This window comes from Nyctereutes procyonoides, unplaced genomic scaffold (assembly GCF_905146905.1).
Source record: "Nyctereutes procyonoides isolate TBG_1078 unplaced genomic scaffold, NYPRO_anot_genome, whole genome shotgun sequence".
Lineage (NCBI taxonomy): Eukaryota > Metazoa > Chordata > Mammalia > Carnivora > Canidae > Nyctereutes > Nyctereutes procyonoides.
In genome coordinates this window covers 2,235,687-2,250,274 of record NW_026575051.1, presented here as the reverse complement: position 1 = coordinate 2,250,274, position 14,588 = coordinate 2,235,687, and the positions used below count along the sequence as shown (strand labels likewise).

General features: G+C 41.2%; 1 protein-coding gene across 1 annotated transcript; it reads right to left on the bottom strand.

Annotated features, from left to right (window-relative positions):
* Positions 1 to 1,742: 1,742 nt before the first annotated feature.
* Positions 1,743 to 14,105, bottom strand: LOC129513028 (SLA class II histocompatibility antigen, DQ haplotype D alpha chain-like). The gene is made up of 5 exons (XM_055330687.1): positions 13,968 to 14,105; positions 9,628 to 9,876; positions 8,893 to 9,174; positions 8,451 to 8,625; positions 1,743 to 8,275 (listed from the first exon to the last, which is right to left on the bottom strand). The coding sequence occupies exons 1-4, from the start codon at positions 14,047 to 14,049 to the stop codon at positions 8,471 to 8,473; spliced, it is 768 nt and encodes a 255-aa protein (XP_055186662.1). The 5' UTR covers positions 14,050 to 14,105; the 3' UTR covers positions 1,743 to 8,275; positions 8,451 to 8,470.
* Between the last annotated feature and the right edge of the window lie 483 nt (positions 14,106 to 14,588).

Genomic DNA, 14,588 nt, shown 5'->3' with positions numbered 1-14,588 from the left:
ATTTATAGTTGTGGAGTTTGTTCTACCAGTCTTCAGATCACTCTCTGGCTTACTGACTTGGGTGTGGATGATAATCGGTGACAAACATGGGACAGGGAGAACTCAGGGTCCCCCTACTCTGCCACCTTCCTCAAGTCTATCTTTTCATTAAGGATCTCACTGAGGTCCTCCACTCTTTTCTCGAGTGCGTTGAATATCTTTATGACCATTACTTTAAATTGTCTATTAGGCATATTAATTTTCCCCTTTTGGTTGAATTCTTGTCCTATGACTTAGTCCTGTTCTTTTAATTTTTTGAAAAGATTTTATTTATTTATTCACGAGAGACACACACAGAGAGAGAGAGAGAGGCAGAGGCATAGGCAGAGGGAGAAGCAGGTTCTTGTGGGGAGCCCAATATGGAACTCGGCCCCAGGCCTGCGTGATCACGCCCTGAGCCAAAGGCAGATGCTCAACCACTGAGCCACCCAGGGTCCCTGTCCTGTTCTTTTCATTTGAGACACATTCCTTTGTTTCCTCATTATGTCCAACTCCCCCTTGGTCTCTTTCTGTGTGTTTGGAATGTCAGCTACATCTCCTGCTCTTGAAATCAGTGGCTTTATGAAGGAGAGGTCCTGTGGTGCCCTGCAGTCCAATGTCCCCTGTTCACCAGAACCTGGTGCTTCAGGGTTGTCTCCTATACGTTGCATGTCCCCTACTGTTGTTGCTGAGCCACATTTGACTTCAGTTCAGTTGTCTGCAATGGCTGTCTTTCCCTGATGGAGGCAGGGTTTTGTCCTTGTGTTAATGAGGCAGTCTGGGACTGTCCTGGGCCTGAATTGAATCAGACCAGGTGTTTGCCAGAGATAGGTAACACTGAATTGCTGGTTGCTTTCTCTGTGTTGTCTTTTGAGAAGCTTTCACTCTTGGGTGGGGCCTGCAGTCAGACCAGATGTCTGCCCTCAGCTGGTTGCTGGGGCTGTAGTTGGACTCATCTATGTAGTGATCTTCCCTTCCCCTCTTCCCCAGGCAGGAGCCACTTTGGAGTTGTGCTGGCTCCTTTTAGGGCTGCCGCACCTTGCCAGGCCTGTGGCACAGCTTTGGATGGGCTCTGGCCAGAGGTATTGTAGAGGCAGATCCACAGGAGAAGTCCCGCAGGGCATGAGGTGTTATCAAGGTTTGTATAGGTCTGATGTGGGACAGCTCCTGGAGCTGAGATCGGGTTGAAGTGGGTATGTTTGTAGGAGAATGTGGGGAGTAGGGTGCACTGTTAGCAAGTTAGGTAGAACGTGTTGTTGCTGCCCTGGTTCCTGCAAGTGTCAGTGTGTCTAGGGTGGGGATAAGGGATGCAAATGGCACCCACCAGCTCTTTTGTTCTTAAAGAAGCCTCCCAAAGATCCCTGCCACTCCAACACATGCTCTGAGATTAGTAAACAAGACTCCCTCCAGTGTACACTACCACCCCCCAACCCCCCCACCCCCCACCCCTGGTGGTTTTCAAACTGCTGCTTGCATGCTGTATCTCCATGGGATTGTTTGTTGTGTTATCTCTTTAAGGGCAGGGACTCAATTTCCTATTGCCCTCTGGCTCCCCGGGAGTCAAGCCTGATGATTTTTAAAGACCCAGATGTTAGGCCCTATTGATTGTAAGAACTGGCAAAATTGTGTTGTTCTAGTTTTCAAAGTCAAATGTTATAGGGGTTTGTCTTTCCTGTGTGGGTTCCACCTGCCTGGTGTGAAGGCCTCCTTCTTACCCCTCTCTGAGGCCACAGCAGCCCTCTCTTGTGGACAGTTGTATAGGTCCTTTAACTCCTGACCCATCTCTGCCCTCCTTTCCTTCTTGGTTGTGACCTCTTCCTTCCACTTAGCTGTGGAGAGTGTGTTCTGCCAGTCTTCAGGTGGTTTTCTGGGGTATTTACACTGATGTGGATTTTATCTAGCTGTATCCATGGGATGAGGTGAACTTAGGGTCCAGCTACTCTGCTCTCTTCCCTGAAGTCCTCCTCTGTCCCTTTATAAATCAGTTTGTTTTCTTCACTCTTGATTTATATGAGTAACTTTATATTAACCACTTATGAGATAGATGGTTTACAAGATATGTTTTTTTCCTATTCCACAGGTTGCCTTTGCATTTGGCTAATCGTTTGGCTGTACAGAAGTTTTAAATTTGATGTAGTTATATTTATTTTTGTTTATTTGGGGTTTTTTGGTTTTGTTTTTTCTTTTCTTTTCTTTGCTTTGGCTATGGTTTTATACCCAAGAAATTGTTGCCAAGACCTTATTCATTCAAAGTGAGACAGTTATTTCTTTTTTCTTGGGGTATAATTGACATATAGCGCTATATTATTTTCAGGTGTACACATGGTTTGATATTTGTATATCTTGAAAATGATTACTACAATAAGCCTACTTAACATCTGTCACCACACAAAATTAATCGAAGTATAATTGACACACAATATTATAGGAGTTTCAGGTGTACAACATTCATATGCATTATGGAATGATCTCTGTAATAAGTCTAGTTACCATTTGTCACCAAAGTTAATACAGTAGTATTGTCTATTCATTACATCCCCATGGTTTATTTATTTTAAAACTGAAGTTTGGGCAGCCCCGTGGCGCAGCGGTTTAGCGCTGCCTGCAGCGTGAGGTGTGATCCTGGAGACCACGGATCAAGTCCCATGTCAGGCTCCCTGCATGGAGCCTGTTTCTCCCTCTGCCTGTGTCACTGCCTCTCTCTCTCTCTCTCTCTCTCTCTCTCTCTCTCTGTGTGTGTGTGTGTGTGTGTCTCTATGAATAAATAAATACAATCTTAAAAAAATAAAATAAAACTGAAGTTTATGCTTCTTGATACTTTCATCCATTTTGCCCAACACCCAACCCCCCTCTCTTCTGGCAACCATCAGTGTGTTTTCTGTATTTAGGAGTCTGGTTTTGTTTTCTCATTTGTTTTGTTTTTTAGGTTCCACATACAAGTGAAAATGTATGGTATTTGTCTTTCTCTGTCTGACTTATTTCATTTAGCATAGAACCTTTAAGGTCTATTTGTATTGTCACAAATGGCAAGATTTCATTCTTTTTTTATGACCGACTGGTATTCCATTTTGTGGTGTGTGTTGGTGTAACATTTGCTTTATCCCTTCATCATCAGTGGGGACTTAAAATGTTTCCATGTCCTGGCTACGGTATGTAAAGTTGCAGTGGATATGAAGGTGCAGATATCTCAGTTTTTGGAGGAGCCTCCATATTATTTGGTTGAGCCAATTTACTTTCTGAAAAACAGTGTGTAAGGATTCCCTTTTTTCCATATGCTTGCCAACACTTGTTATTTCTTACTTTCTTGGTGATAGCCGTTCTAACAGGTGTGAGGTGATGTCTCATTGTGGTTTACATTTGCATTTCCTTAATGCTTAATGATGTTGAGTATGTTTTCATGTTAGCTGTTGGCCATTTGAATGCTTTTCTTGGAAAAATGTCTATTCGGGTCATTAAAATGTCCATGAGGTCCATTTGGTCTAAGGTATAGCTCAAGTCCACTATTTCTCTTTTTACAGGATTGTTTATTTATTTATTTATTTGCTTTACATACTATACAATATCTATTTCATCTCATACATTTGTTCAAGCCACCTCTAATCTCCACCAAATGCTTAATTCCTGTGCAATGGTTATGTGTTACCTTGTTCATTTCCTTTATAAATTCTTCAGAGTTTGTTATTATATATTTGTGGAACTATTTTGTATATGCATATTTCTTCCTACTAGAATGTAAAGTCTGTGAAGACAATGAACATATCTGTTTTCATATCAATTTAATACACTCAGAATGTAGTATGGTATGTGTCACAACACTGGTATTCAATAACCATTTTTATTTTTGCATTATTAATTAAATTAGTGTATATATTAGCAATGTTTGGGGCTTAGTCCAGTCAAGATAAAGAGAGTATTACTTTGCTTTCCTTCAATATTATCCTTGTGACATATGTATTCTTTAGGGTTACATTTCTGAGAGGTCCATGGTGTGGAGCAAGTTTTGGATACTCATGGCTTCCTACCTGGGATAAAAAATGAGGAAAATCTTAAAAACGAATGCTAACTTCAAACAGAATGCTTTTTTTTTTAATAAATTAATTTTTATTGGTGTTCAATTTACCAACATACAGAATAACACCGCAGAATGCTTTTTAACCTAGTTTTTTTCTTTGTCTTTCCTGGGATACTTAAAAGAAACCCTTTTTATCATGGAAAATTTCAACAATATGTAGTGGTAGAGAGAATAGTGCCAAGTATCAAGAGTCCACCTTTAATAATTATTAATACATGGATAATTTTGTAAACCTACCCACTTAATTTTACACATATACTGGATTAGTTTGATGATATTCTTATAAATCATATCATTTTATCGATGAATATGTTATTACGAAATCTAAAATTTAATGACTTTTTGGAAACATAACATTGCCATTATCACACCCAAAATTAGATTAAAAATTTCTTAATAGAGTCAGAGTTCAATTTTTGTGATTGTTTCACAAGAATTTTTTAACAGTTCTTTTATTTGAATATGCATCCAAACAAAACCTAACATTTGGTTGATATGTATCTTAATTTTTTTAATATGAAGTTTATCTGTTCTTTATTTTCCCTGAAAATGATTTGCTGAATAAAAGGATTTTCTAATTATGTATTTTTGAATAGTATGATATTAAATATTAATAGTCACAATTTATGCACACAATCAGAAATAAGTAAAATAACTCAAATAATTTTTTAGATCACATAATTTAGTATCATGAGGATTGATATCTTTGTTTACAGTAATGTCATGTGATGATCTCACTTTTAACTTTTAGCTAATATCGAAATGTTTGTGCTTGTTGTTAGAATTAATTTAAATTTCTATTTTAAAATTATGTGAAGTCTTACAAATGAAGCCCCTTAATAAAATGCATCTTCCATTAAATTTGTTTTCCTCAGTATTTCATTGAGAAGGAGTCTGAGTAAGTCAGTGTTTGTGTATTCCTAGGGCACTGGTCATAATGGGATTCAGTATACACCTTATAGTACAATAATGCACACACACACACACACACACACACACACCTTTACCCAAATTCCTGAGTTCCCATCTCACGATTCCTTGAGATTTATATAACATTTATTTGACAGCCTATTGCCAAAAACTCTCCCTGAGTACATTAGTGCATTTTCAGATGATTACATTTTTTATACTAAAATTTTTATTTTATACCTTTGACATCATAATTGCTGACATTCTTTTAATACAGTTTATTTTATTTTATTTTTAAATTTTTATTTATTTATGATAGTCACACACACACACAGAGAGAGAGAGAGAGAGAGAGGCAGAGACATAGGCAGAGGGAGAAGCAGGCTCCATGCACCGGGAGCCCGATGTGGGATTCGATCCCGGGTCTCCAGGATCGCGCCCTGGGCCAAAGGCAGGCGCTAAACCGCTGCGCCACCCAGGGATCCCAATACAGTTTATTTTAAAGCAATTTAAGGTTCACAGCAAAATTGAGTGGAAGGTACAGAGACTGCCCATATATCTGTGTCCCCACCAGGCACAGCCTCCCCTACTATCAGCATCCCTTACCAGAGTGGTACATTTATTACAATTGATGACACTATTTTGATAGATTATTACCAAAGTCCATAGTTTCCATTAGGGTTCACTCTTGGTGTACATTGTGTGGGTTTGAACAAATGTGTAATGGCATGTACCTACCATTATAATACATTGCAGAGTAGTTGCACTGGCCTGACCTCCTCTGTGTTCTGTTACCTACATTTTCTTGATAACTTCTGGGTCAGATTCCCTAAATTTACTAGTTCCTAGTCTCCATTGTTAATTATTCTCTTACTTCTACCTCACAGGTAACTCTTGATCCTTGAATTATCCCCAAAGTAAATATGCATAAGGTCTGTTACAATATAGCATATCTTTGGTCCTAAAAACCTCAAGTCAAATTCTTACGACTTACTGTTCTAAGAATTCTCTTAGCAATCTTCCACTGGTGACATGTCACTGACTGCTATACCCTATCTATTCTCTTAGCCTAAGCCAATCTCAGAGTCTCTGAGTTGCTGGGGAAAGCAAAATCCTCTCTTTAACTTATGAAAAGGAATTCATTCACAGCTCCATTTTTGAAACTTCTAAATCATTAATGGACTCAGAAAAAGAGAAGTGCTTTTAATACGATATAATCAATTCTTTTTAATAATACAGATACAAATAGCAATGTTTTCTTATGTATTTCCATATTATGTGTAATCAAGATTATTCAAATTCTGTCAATAACTGCAAGGAAAGTATTATTACTTCCAGAGAATGGATGAGAAAGGTGAGTCTCAGAAGACATATGTCCTGAATTTGGATTTAAGTTTCATTTCATCAAACTCTACTATATCAACTATTGTGTTACAATTGTCTTTTTTTCTCCCAATTACACTTTAAATTCACTGATACAGGTGGTGTGGCCAGGGACAGCCTCATACATTTTATAGTTGTTCCATAATATTGCCTTAGACACCATGTATGGACACAGTACTTGCAGAGTGAAAAGACTAAGGCCAATATGTGCCTAAAATAATTTCAAAGGGAAAATGACTCCGAGTCAAGTCACATACACTTTCCGAGTGAAGCTTTAGACAACTCAAGAACACCAGAGAATTCCATCTGTTGATCCATTTCCTCTGCAAGAGTTTCCACTAGAGGACAATGAATCTAGAAGTGAATACAGGATCCATTCCATAGCTGCCAGTACATTATCTCCACTACGTTGTCCCTGCTGACCTTTCTCTCTCTTAGATTCATTCTTTCCAGATACAAGAGGGATGAGGGGTGGGGGCACGGGACTGGAGTTATTGGGGTGTTGTGCAGTTTCCTTGGGTGCCCAGGGATGCACAGGGATACACAGGGATTCAGTGAGCTTGACCTAAGATGATCTGCCTAGAAACATCCTGCAGATATATTCACTCTACTATCCCTGATATGCCACCAGGGCACAGGAAAGTCTACGTGCTTATCTAGAAGAGATTCATGTAAGAGGTGAGGCAAACTACACCTGTGTTCTAAGAAACTTAACTGTCTATGATTTCTACTCCCTTTCTCATCCTGTTGTTGCTGTCCCTAAGTAAGAACAAAGTATTTGGTTCTCCTCAGGTACTTACTTTATGGTCTTATTCTAATGCTCTCTTACTTGACTTCCATTTATTTTCCTGCCTAAAGAATTCTTATCTTCTCATGGGTGAGGATGGGAGAGGAAAGCTTCTCCTATCATCATTCATTCTTCACAAATTGAAATTTTAAAGTTTTGGAAAACAATTTGTCTTTTGGTACTTATGAAATTCAAAATTTCTTTATCCTAACTTAATTTTTTTTATTTATTTTATGATAGTCTCACAGAGAGAGAGAGAGAGAGAGAGAGAGAGAGAGAAAGAAAGAGGCAGAGACATAGGCAGAGGGAGAAGCAGGCTCCATGCACCGGGAGCCTGACGTGGGATTCGATCCGGGGTCTCCAGAATCGCGCCCTGGGCCAAAGGCAGGTGCCAAACCGCTGCGCCACCCAGGGATCCCTCTTTATCTTAACTTATTTCTCTGTCATAGCTTTCTAAAATTATGTTAAAAGAAGTATGAACTTATTTCTTGGCTTTGTATTTCTCCTATACCAAATCTATACCAAGGTCAGAGGGCTTATATGACTTTTCTTGGTGTCTGAATTGGGGGAGTGTGGCAGTACCCAAACATGAGAATAACAGGAAGAGAGAACCATTAACCTTACCTAAGATATCAAAATATTATCAGCCTATACCTGCATTTTCTGGTGTTGCTGGGCATGAAACATAATATGGAAAGTGAGATTAGGAAGGTCTAAAAAAAAGGGGGACCAAAGTCCTAATCAGCCCTGAGATGAAAGACAGGAAAAATTGATCTAAAGGATCTCTTAAAGAGAAAATTATTATTTCCATGGGAATACCAGATCAGAGTAATGAGGGATCAGGTAACTGGTTGGGATATCCCAGAGATCTCATTGTAGTTGACAATTGAGAAAAGAAAAGAAAACAAACAAACAAAAACAGGCAGTCAAGGAAGGGGTAGAATTTAAAGGGTGAGCGCTCAGAAGATATAGTTCTTGAGTGCCAGAGAAGAGGTGACAGAGAAGCACTGGTAGAGAGTAGGAATATGATGAACTGGGCAAGGAAATAGTGCTAGGTGGCCTATCAGGTCCAGTCTTCTGCTCTGGGAGGTGGGCATGCAGTGCACCTGCAATAGGACAGACACAGATGGTTGGATTTTAGGGAGCTGCTGTGCTGTCATCCTCCCCTCTCCCAATTCCGCTATAACCTTCCAACCACATTTGGGTCCACAAACTCCTCCCACTTTCCATCCTCCTGGACTGTGTCTCCAACTCTCAGCTCTGACAAATCTGAATCCTTACCTTCCTTTCTAGGGTGCAGCTCACAAAGGTCCTTGATGTCTGGAAGTACCACCCGAGCGCAGGCCTTGGATAATGAAGACGGTGCCCATCACGATGCCCACAAGGCCCACAGCCAACCCCAGGGCACAGACCACAGTCTCTGTCAGCTCTGACATAGGGGTTGGAACTTCAGGTTCTGTGAAAATGAGGTTGTGAAAGTCAGAATACAGTGTTGGTTCAAGTACAGGTGTGAGATGGAGTGGGGGGTTGAGGAGGGTGATGGTGCTGTTGGGTCTATGAAGTCTCAGGGCACCAGGCTTAGGGAAGAGAGTGAACTCTGTTATTAGAAACCCTGAAGTGTCATAAGCATGCTTTGAGCCTTGAGACTCCGGGGCTGACAGGCAGGATATTTTGGACTTGACAAAGAAAAGAAGGCACCACAGGAGGTGGAATTCATACATACCCCAGTGTTTCAGGAGTGGCTCATCCAGGCCCCAGTGCTCCACTTTGCAGTCATAAATATCCTCAGCAGAAGGGAGGAAGGTGAGGTAACTGATCTTTGAGAAGGAATGATCCCCTTTGGCGAGGAAGCTGGTTTCAGAAACCCCTTCTGTGACTGAGTGCCTATTCTTCAACCACGTGACATTGATCACAGGAGGAAAGATGTTGTCCACGAGACAGATGAGGGTGTTGGGCTGACCCAGCATCACCGGAGACTTGGAAAACACAGTCACCTCAGGAACCTCTGTGGTGAGGAAGCAGCACTGACATGAATTGCAATAACTCTGCCTTGAGGCTCTGCATTGTGTCCTAGAGGAGCCCTCCCAGCAACAGTTCCCCATGCGGTGGTGGAAGGGTTCTTGCTTACCTTCTGCTTGGGAATGCTGTGTATGCACTCACTGCCTATACTTTATCCCCGAGCCCTTCTCTATGCAGGTGTGCTTATTAAAGTAGCATATCCACAGGGCGTCTCCTTGAGGGATTCAAGGAACATGGTATGGGAGTAAGGGTCCTTGCATTACATGGCAATATTTCAGTTTTCAGATGGGGGAGGATGAGGGTTCAGTAATTACTATGAGAAGATCTGGGGAAATATCCTTGGAAAACAGTGAAGAGTGTCTGTGCTAGGGAGGAAGGGAAAGAGAGCTGGGATGTGGGGACAGATTCAGTGAAGAGAGGCAGAATGGTAGACACATACCATTGGTAGCAGCAGTTTGGTTGGACCTTTTAGTCAGGATGTTCAAGTTCTGTTTTGCTATAGCCAAGTTTCTCAGTGCACCCTGTGGGTCAAAACTTGCAAATGTGCTAAACACAGGCAGCCGCCAGACAGTTTCCTTCTTCTCCAGGTCCACGTAGAACTCCTCATCGCCATCAAATTCATGGGTGTACTGGCCAGAGGGGCCGTAAGACTGGTAGACATTTACGCCGTAGTAGGCAACATGGTCAGCTGGTCAGCAGGGGGGAGGAGCAGGAAGCAGAAAACAGAGGGAGAAAAGAACCTTATTCAACCAAGCGACAGAACAAACTGCGGGCAAACAAATACTACGAGCTTCGTCCTTGGCACAGTCTTTAGGCACGTTTCCCAGCACCTGCCCCCCTCTCTCCGTGTTGGTAGTTGTCCAGGCCGAATACGCTCTGCTTTTCCACTATCGTGTGTGCCCCGTGAGGGCACAATTACAACGGCCTTGCTGCTGCTCTTCCCGTGTGTGTAGCTCAGCACCCGGTACGCTCAGTAGGCTCAGTAGATAAATATTACAATGAAATGAAAGAAGGAATGAATAAATTATCATGGCTATAGCTTCCTTTATCAGAAATTCACTTAACTTCTGTCTGCTTCATCAGTTTTATCTCTTGCTTAATTCCTTCATCAGTTAATAACACATACATTGATTGCTCTCCCCCCAGGACTGGTTCAGAGCGGAATATTTTCTGCAGAGGTCAAGCTTCCTTCCTTCCTTCCTCCTCCTCCTCTCTCCTGCGCCTTCTTCTGCTTCTTATTTTGTCAAAAAAAGCACGAGGGATTGTATTCTTCGAAAAGAGTTTCTTGACTATTTTAGGGTATAAGAACGAGTATGACGAGGACAGCGACAGTGTTAAAAAGTCTATAAAAAAATAAACAATACTCCTAAGGTCTCTGGTTCCTTTTTTGAAAAGATTTTATTTATTTATTTGACAGAGGGAGAGAGCATAAGCAGAGGAGGCAGCAGAGGGAAAGGAAGAAACATGCTCCCCACAGGTAGCCCAACTTGGGGCTCTGTCCCAGGACTCTGGGATCATGACCTGAGCCAAAGGCAGACACTTAACCAATGGAGCCACCCAGGAGCCACCAAGTTCTCTTGTTAACAACGGTAATCCTCAGAGGGGAGCACTTGATCCATCAGAAGTACAAAATGGAAGCTTCATTAGATTTTAGATTTCTGTCACGCCCCATCCCTCGTGTTTTTTTTTTTCCTTGCAAACCCCTAACCTAATTCTGACTTGCATTTCTATCTGTTTAGGGCTCCTGGTAAACTGTGGCCCTTCTCTTCAAATGGACCTTCTCTGAAGAGCCTCTTGTAACTGCTCAACATCCCCAACAAGACCTGAATCTGCACAAGTGGGCCTCCCTGTCGGGCTTCCCCTTCTGTCTGGTGTGTGAAAAGGGACTGCTATGAAGAGTACAGGTGTGCGGTCTCAGCTGGGTTCTGGTTTACTTGGCATTCTACCTATTGTGCTTCTGTTCTTTATTCTGACAGAGATCCAAGGAGTGGGTTAGGAAATAAAGCTTCTGCCCATTAAAAAAAAAAAAAAGTATTTTGCAAGGATGCCAAAGTAGAATGGCAGCAGTATGACTCCACCCGGTGAGCCCAACTGGACATTTTTGTAAAGAGATACGTGAGCTTTTTATCATTTCCTCCTTATGCTCTTCCTCATTTGCTGAACATCAGCAAGATGTCAGACATGAGGAGCAGGGAGTCAAACACCCATCAGCATGGTTTCTGTCTTCAAGGAGTTTATTGCGTGGTGGGAGAGTCAAGTGAGTACAGGAACAAATACAGCATGCTGTGGTGAGTCCTGCAGGGAACAGCAGCAGCCTTATGGGCCCACTTCCTCTGCAAATATGTCATCTGCCAGTCAAACCAAAGCACATTCTTCTTGTATGTTCCTTGGCCTTTTTAGGGGTGTGTCTCCTTGTAACAAAGCTATCTTTTCAGACTTCCTGGGTACCTCCAATTCCTTTTGGAAGTCTCTGTTCGGTTAGCAACATTTCAGTTAATTAGTCTCATTGGACATTTTCTTGGCTTCACTATAACCTCCAACGCCTCCATCCCAATGTCTTGCTTTCCAGATTTATCTATGCCTCATCCAACTCACTCTCTTCCTTGCCCAGCATGAACCCCCCCTTGGTGATTACTTAAAGGCCCTCCATCAAACCCTCTGTATCCTCTAGCCTTTATCCTTGGTTCCCTTGGTTCCTTTTTCAAACATGAGTATATGCAATTATTCTTTCCATTTGGTGCTTGTCCAAGGCACCATTTGTTGATGAACATCACACTACACGGCTGACTGGAACTGATTCACTTCTGTATTTTCAGCCTCAGTGGGTCCATAGTTCTGCTCAGCGATATTCCTTCTGCTTTCCTTCATCTTTGAATCCCCAAAATTAATCTCACTGTTTGCTCAAAAGTGTGTATTGAATTTCAATTGCTATTCTCAAGGATCACAGACATTTGGGTGAGTGGAGGTTGATAGACACAGAGCTAGTCAAACCATATGGAAGTTAATCAGCAGTGGTCAAGGCTGTTGTATGACTCGTGAGCCTAATCCCTATTGGGTCCCTTTCCTCATAAAATATTAGAAATCACACTCTGTGACTGCATTGGTATAAAGATAAATATAATCCAGGTTGAATGAAAAATTAAAACATTTTCCTCTACCTCATAAATTCATTTCTTCTCATTTTAAAAGAGACTAAACCATTTTATGGTGCCCTAGAGGCATCGTAGGCCCTTGGCACTGTGCTTACTGGATAAGTTGAGCCTGACCAAGATGCTCTGGCATGATGTTGAAGAAGGAAATGAGAAGTTCTCTGGCAAAGTGAGGCAAACTTCCCCGACCAAATTAAATTAGGATGGGAACACTCATGGCTAACAAAGATGTTGAAAATTAGAGTATGCTCCATTTCACTTCCCCTCTTAAGGCTGCTTGGTTTTTCTACTTTGATGGTTACAAACCTACTCTTTGTAGAAGATATGATATATATGTACAATGGAATATTTTTCAGTCATAAAAAGAATGAAATCTTGCCTTTTGCACAATGTGGTAGGAGCTAGAGCGTGTAATGGTAAGCGAAATAATCATTCAGAGAAAGACAACTATCATATAATTTCAGTGATGTGTGGAATTTAAGAAAGAAAACAAAGAAACAAAAGAAACAAAACCACACTCTTAATTGTAGGGAACAAACTGTTGTTTACCGGAGGATAAGTGACTGGGGGGCATGGCTGCAACAGGTGAGGGGATTGAGAATACATTTATCTTGGAGGCACATGGGTGGTGGCTCATTGGTTGAGCGTCTGCCTTCAGCTCAGATCATAATCTTGGGGTCCTGAGATTGAGTCTGGCATCAGGCTCCCCACAGGGAGCCTGCTTCTCCCTCTGCCTATGTCTCTGCCTCTCTCTCTCTCTCTCTGTGTGTGTGTTTCTCATAAATAAATAAAAATCTTTAAAAGAAAAAAAGTACATTTATCTTGATGAGCACTGAGTAATGTATAGAATTGTTGAATCACTATACTGTACACTAGTAACGTATAGGTTAACCATCCTAGAATTAAATTAAAAAATTAACTCACACCTGTAATAGAAACAGTTAAGAAACAAGTATGATCATTGACATGGATATGTTTACATTATTGGAAAAATATTTCTAAATACATATTTGATTTAATTATTCCTGAATGACATATATGAGGTCATGTGGTTGAATGACTTGTCTAAAGGTATTCAGCTGGGCTTGTATACCCACTCCCCTCATGCCAGTTCCCAGCATGAAAATGTGTGTAAATTTGAGTCAAAGAAGAGGATACCCATCCTTATATCTACGTAGTATACATAATTCATGAAACTTTTTACCCCAGGTGAGACTATAGAAAAAACATGTAGAAAGTTTCAAAATGTTTTCAGAAACATTTGGGAGCAATAGTTCATGACTTTTTAGTAACAAAACAAATTTGGTTTTAGTAACAAAACAAAACATGGAAACATCCCTATACTTTAAGGTAATCATGAATGAATGCCATCAAGCCCTCTAGCCTATATTCACTGGGTCTGAGATTAGAAATGGAATAATATCCTTGATGAACTCTGCAACATCACAGGGAGCAAAGACAGTGGGTTGGGTCTCTAGTTTCCTGAAGGAAGAATGATTAAAAATTTTAGAATTGCTTAATATTGAGAACACCTTTGAGGAGTCTCCACTATTTTATGCCATTGTCTCTTTTTCCCCTTCCAATTCCTTTTCCCTAGTCTAGTCCCCATATCCCTCAGGTGTGCACTCACCCACAATCTCTTCACCTCCAGAGGGGCTCATCATAATAGCCAGGATGAGGGTCCCCAGAATCAGAACTCTGTTTAGGATCATCCTCTTCTCCGTGTGGTCTCCACACTTGCTGTTCTGAATTGCAGAACTAGGGTGAGGACCCAACAGAGAGGGGAATCTAAAGACACCCAAACCAAAACCTGCCAGGTCAGGTTCTGGCCAATCAGAAAAATGCCTTATGGTGACACTGCTGTTGCCAGTTGAAGAGTTTGTACTAAGAAGCCAGAAGATACTGGGAAATCCCCCTGTTCTGAGGTAGCCTGCATGGAGAGTGGACCTGGGGGAATTACCTAGGAAAGGAGGAGGCGCACTCAATCAATCTTCCTATGGATGTGTATGCTTGTTGGTGGCAGCAAGAGGGGCGGAATTTCTGAGTAGCCTCATGTATAGATAACATAATCACTCACATGATTTTCTTCAGGCTCTTCTGGGTTACAGCCTCCAAAAATTCTCCTATAAATTGATTCCCCTCCTTGGCAGTCCTTAACTCCTTCCCTTTTCCTGGCCTCCACAAGTATTTTTTTTTTTTGCTTCCATAGTGCATATAAAATTTTCCAAATTTTGATTTATCTACCAGGATA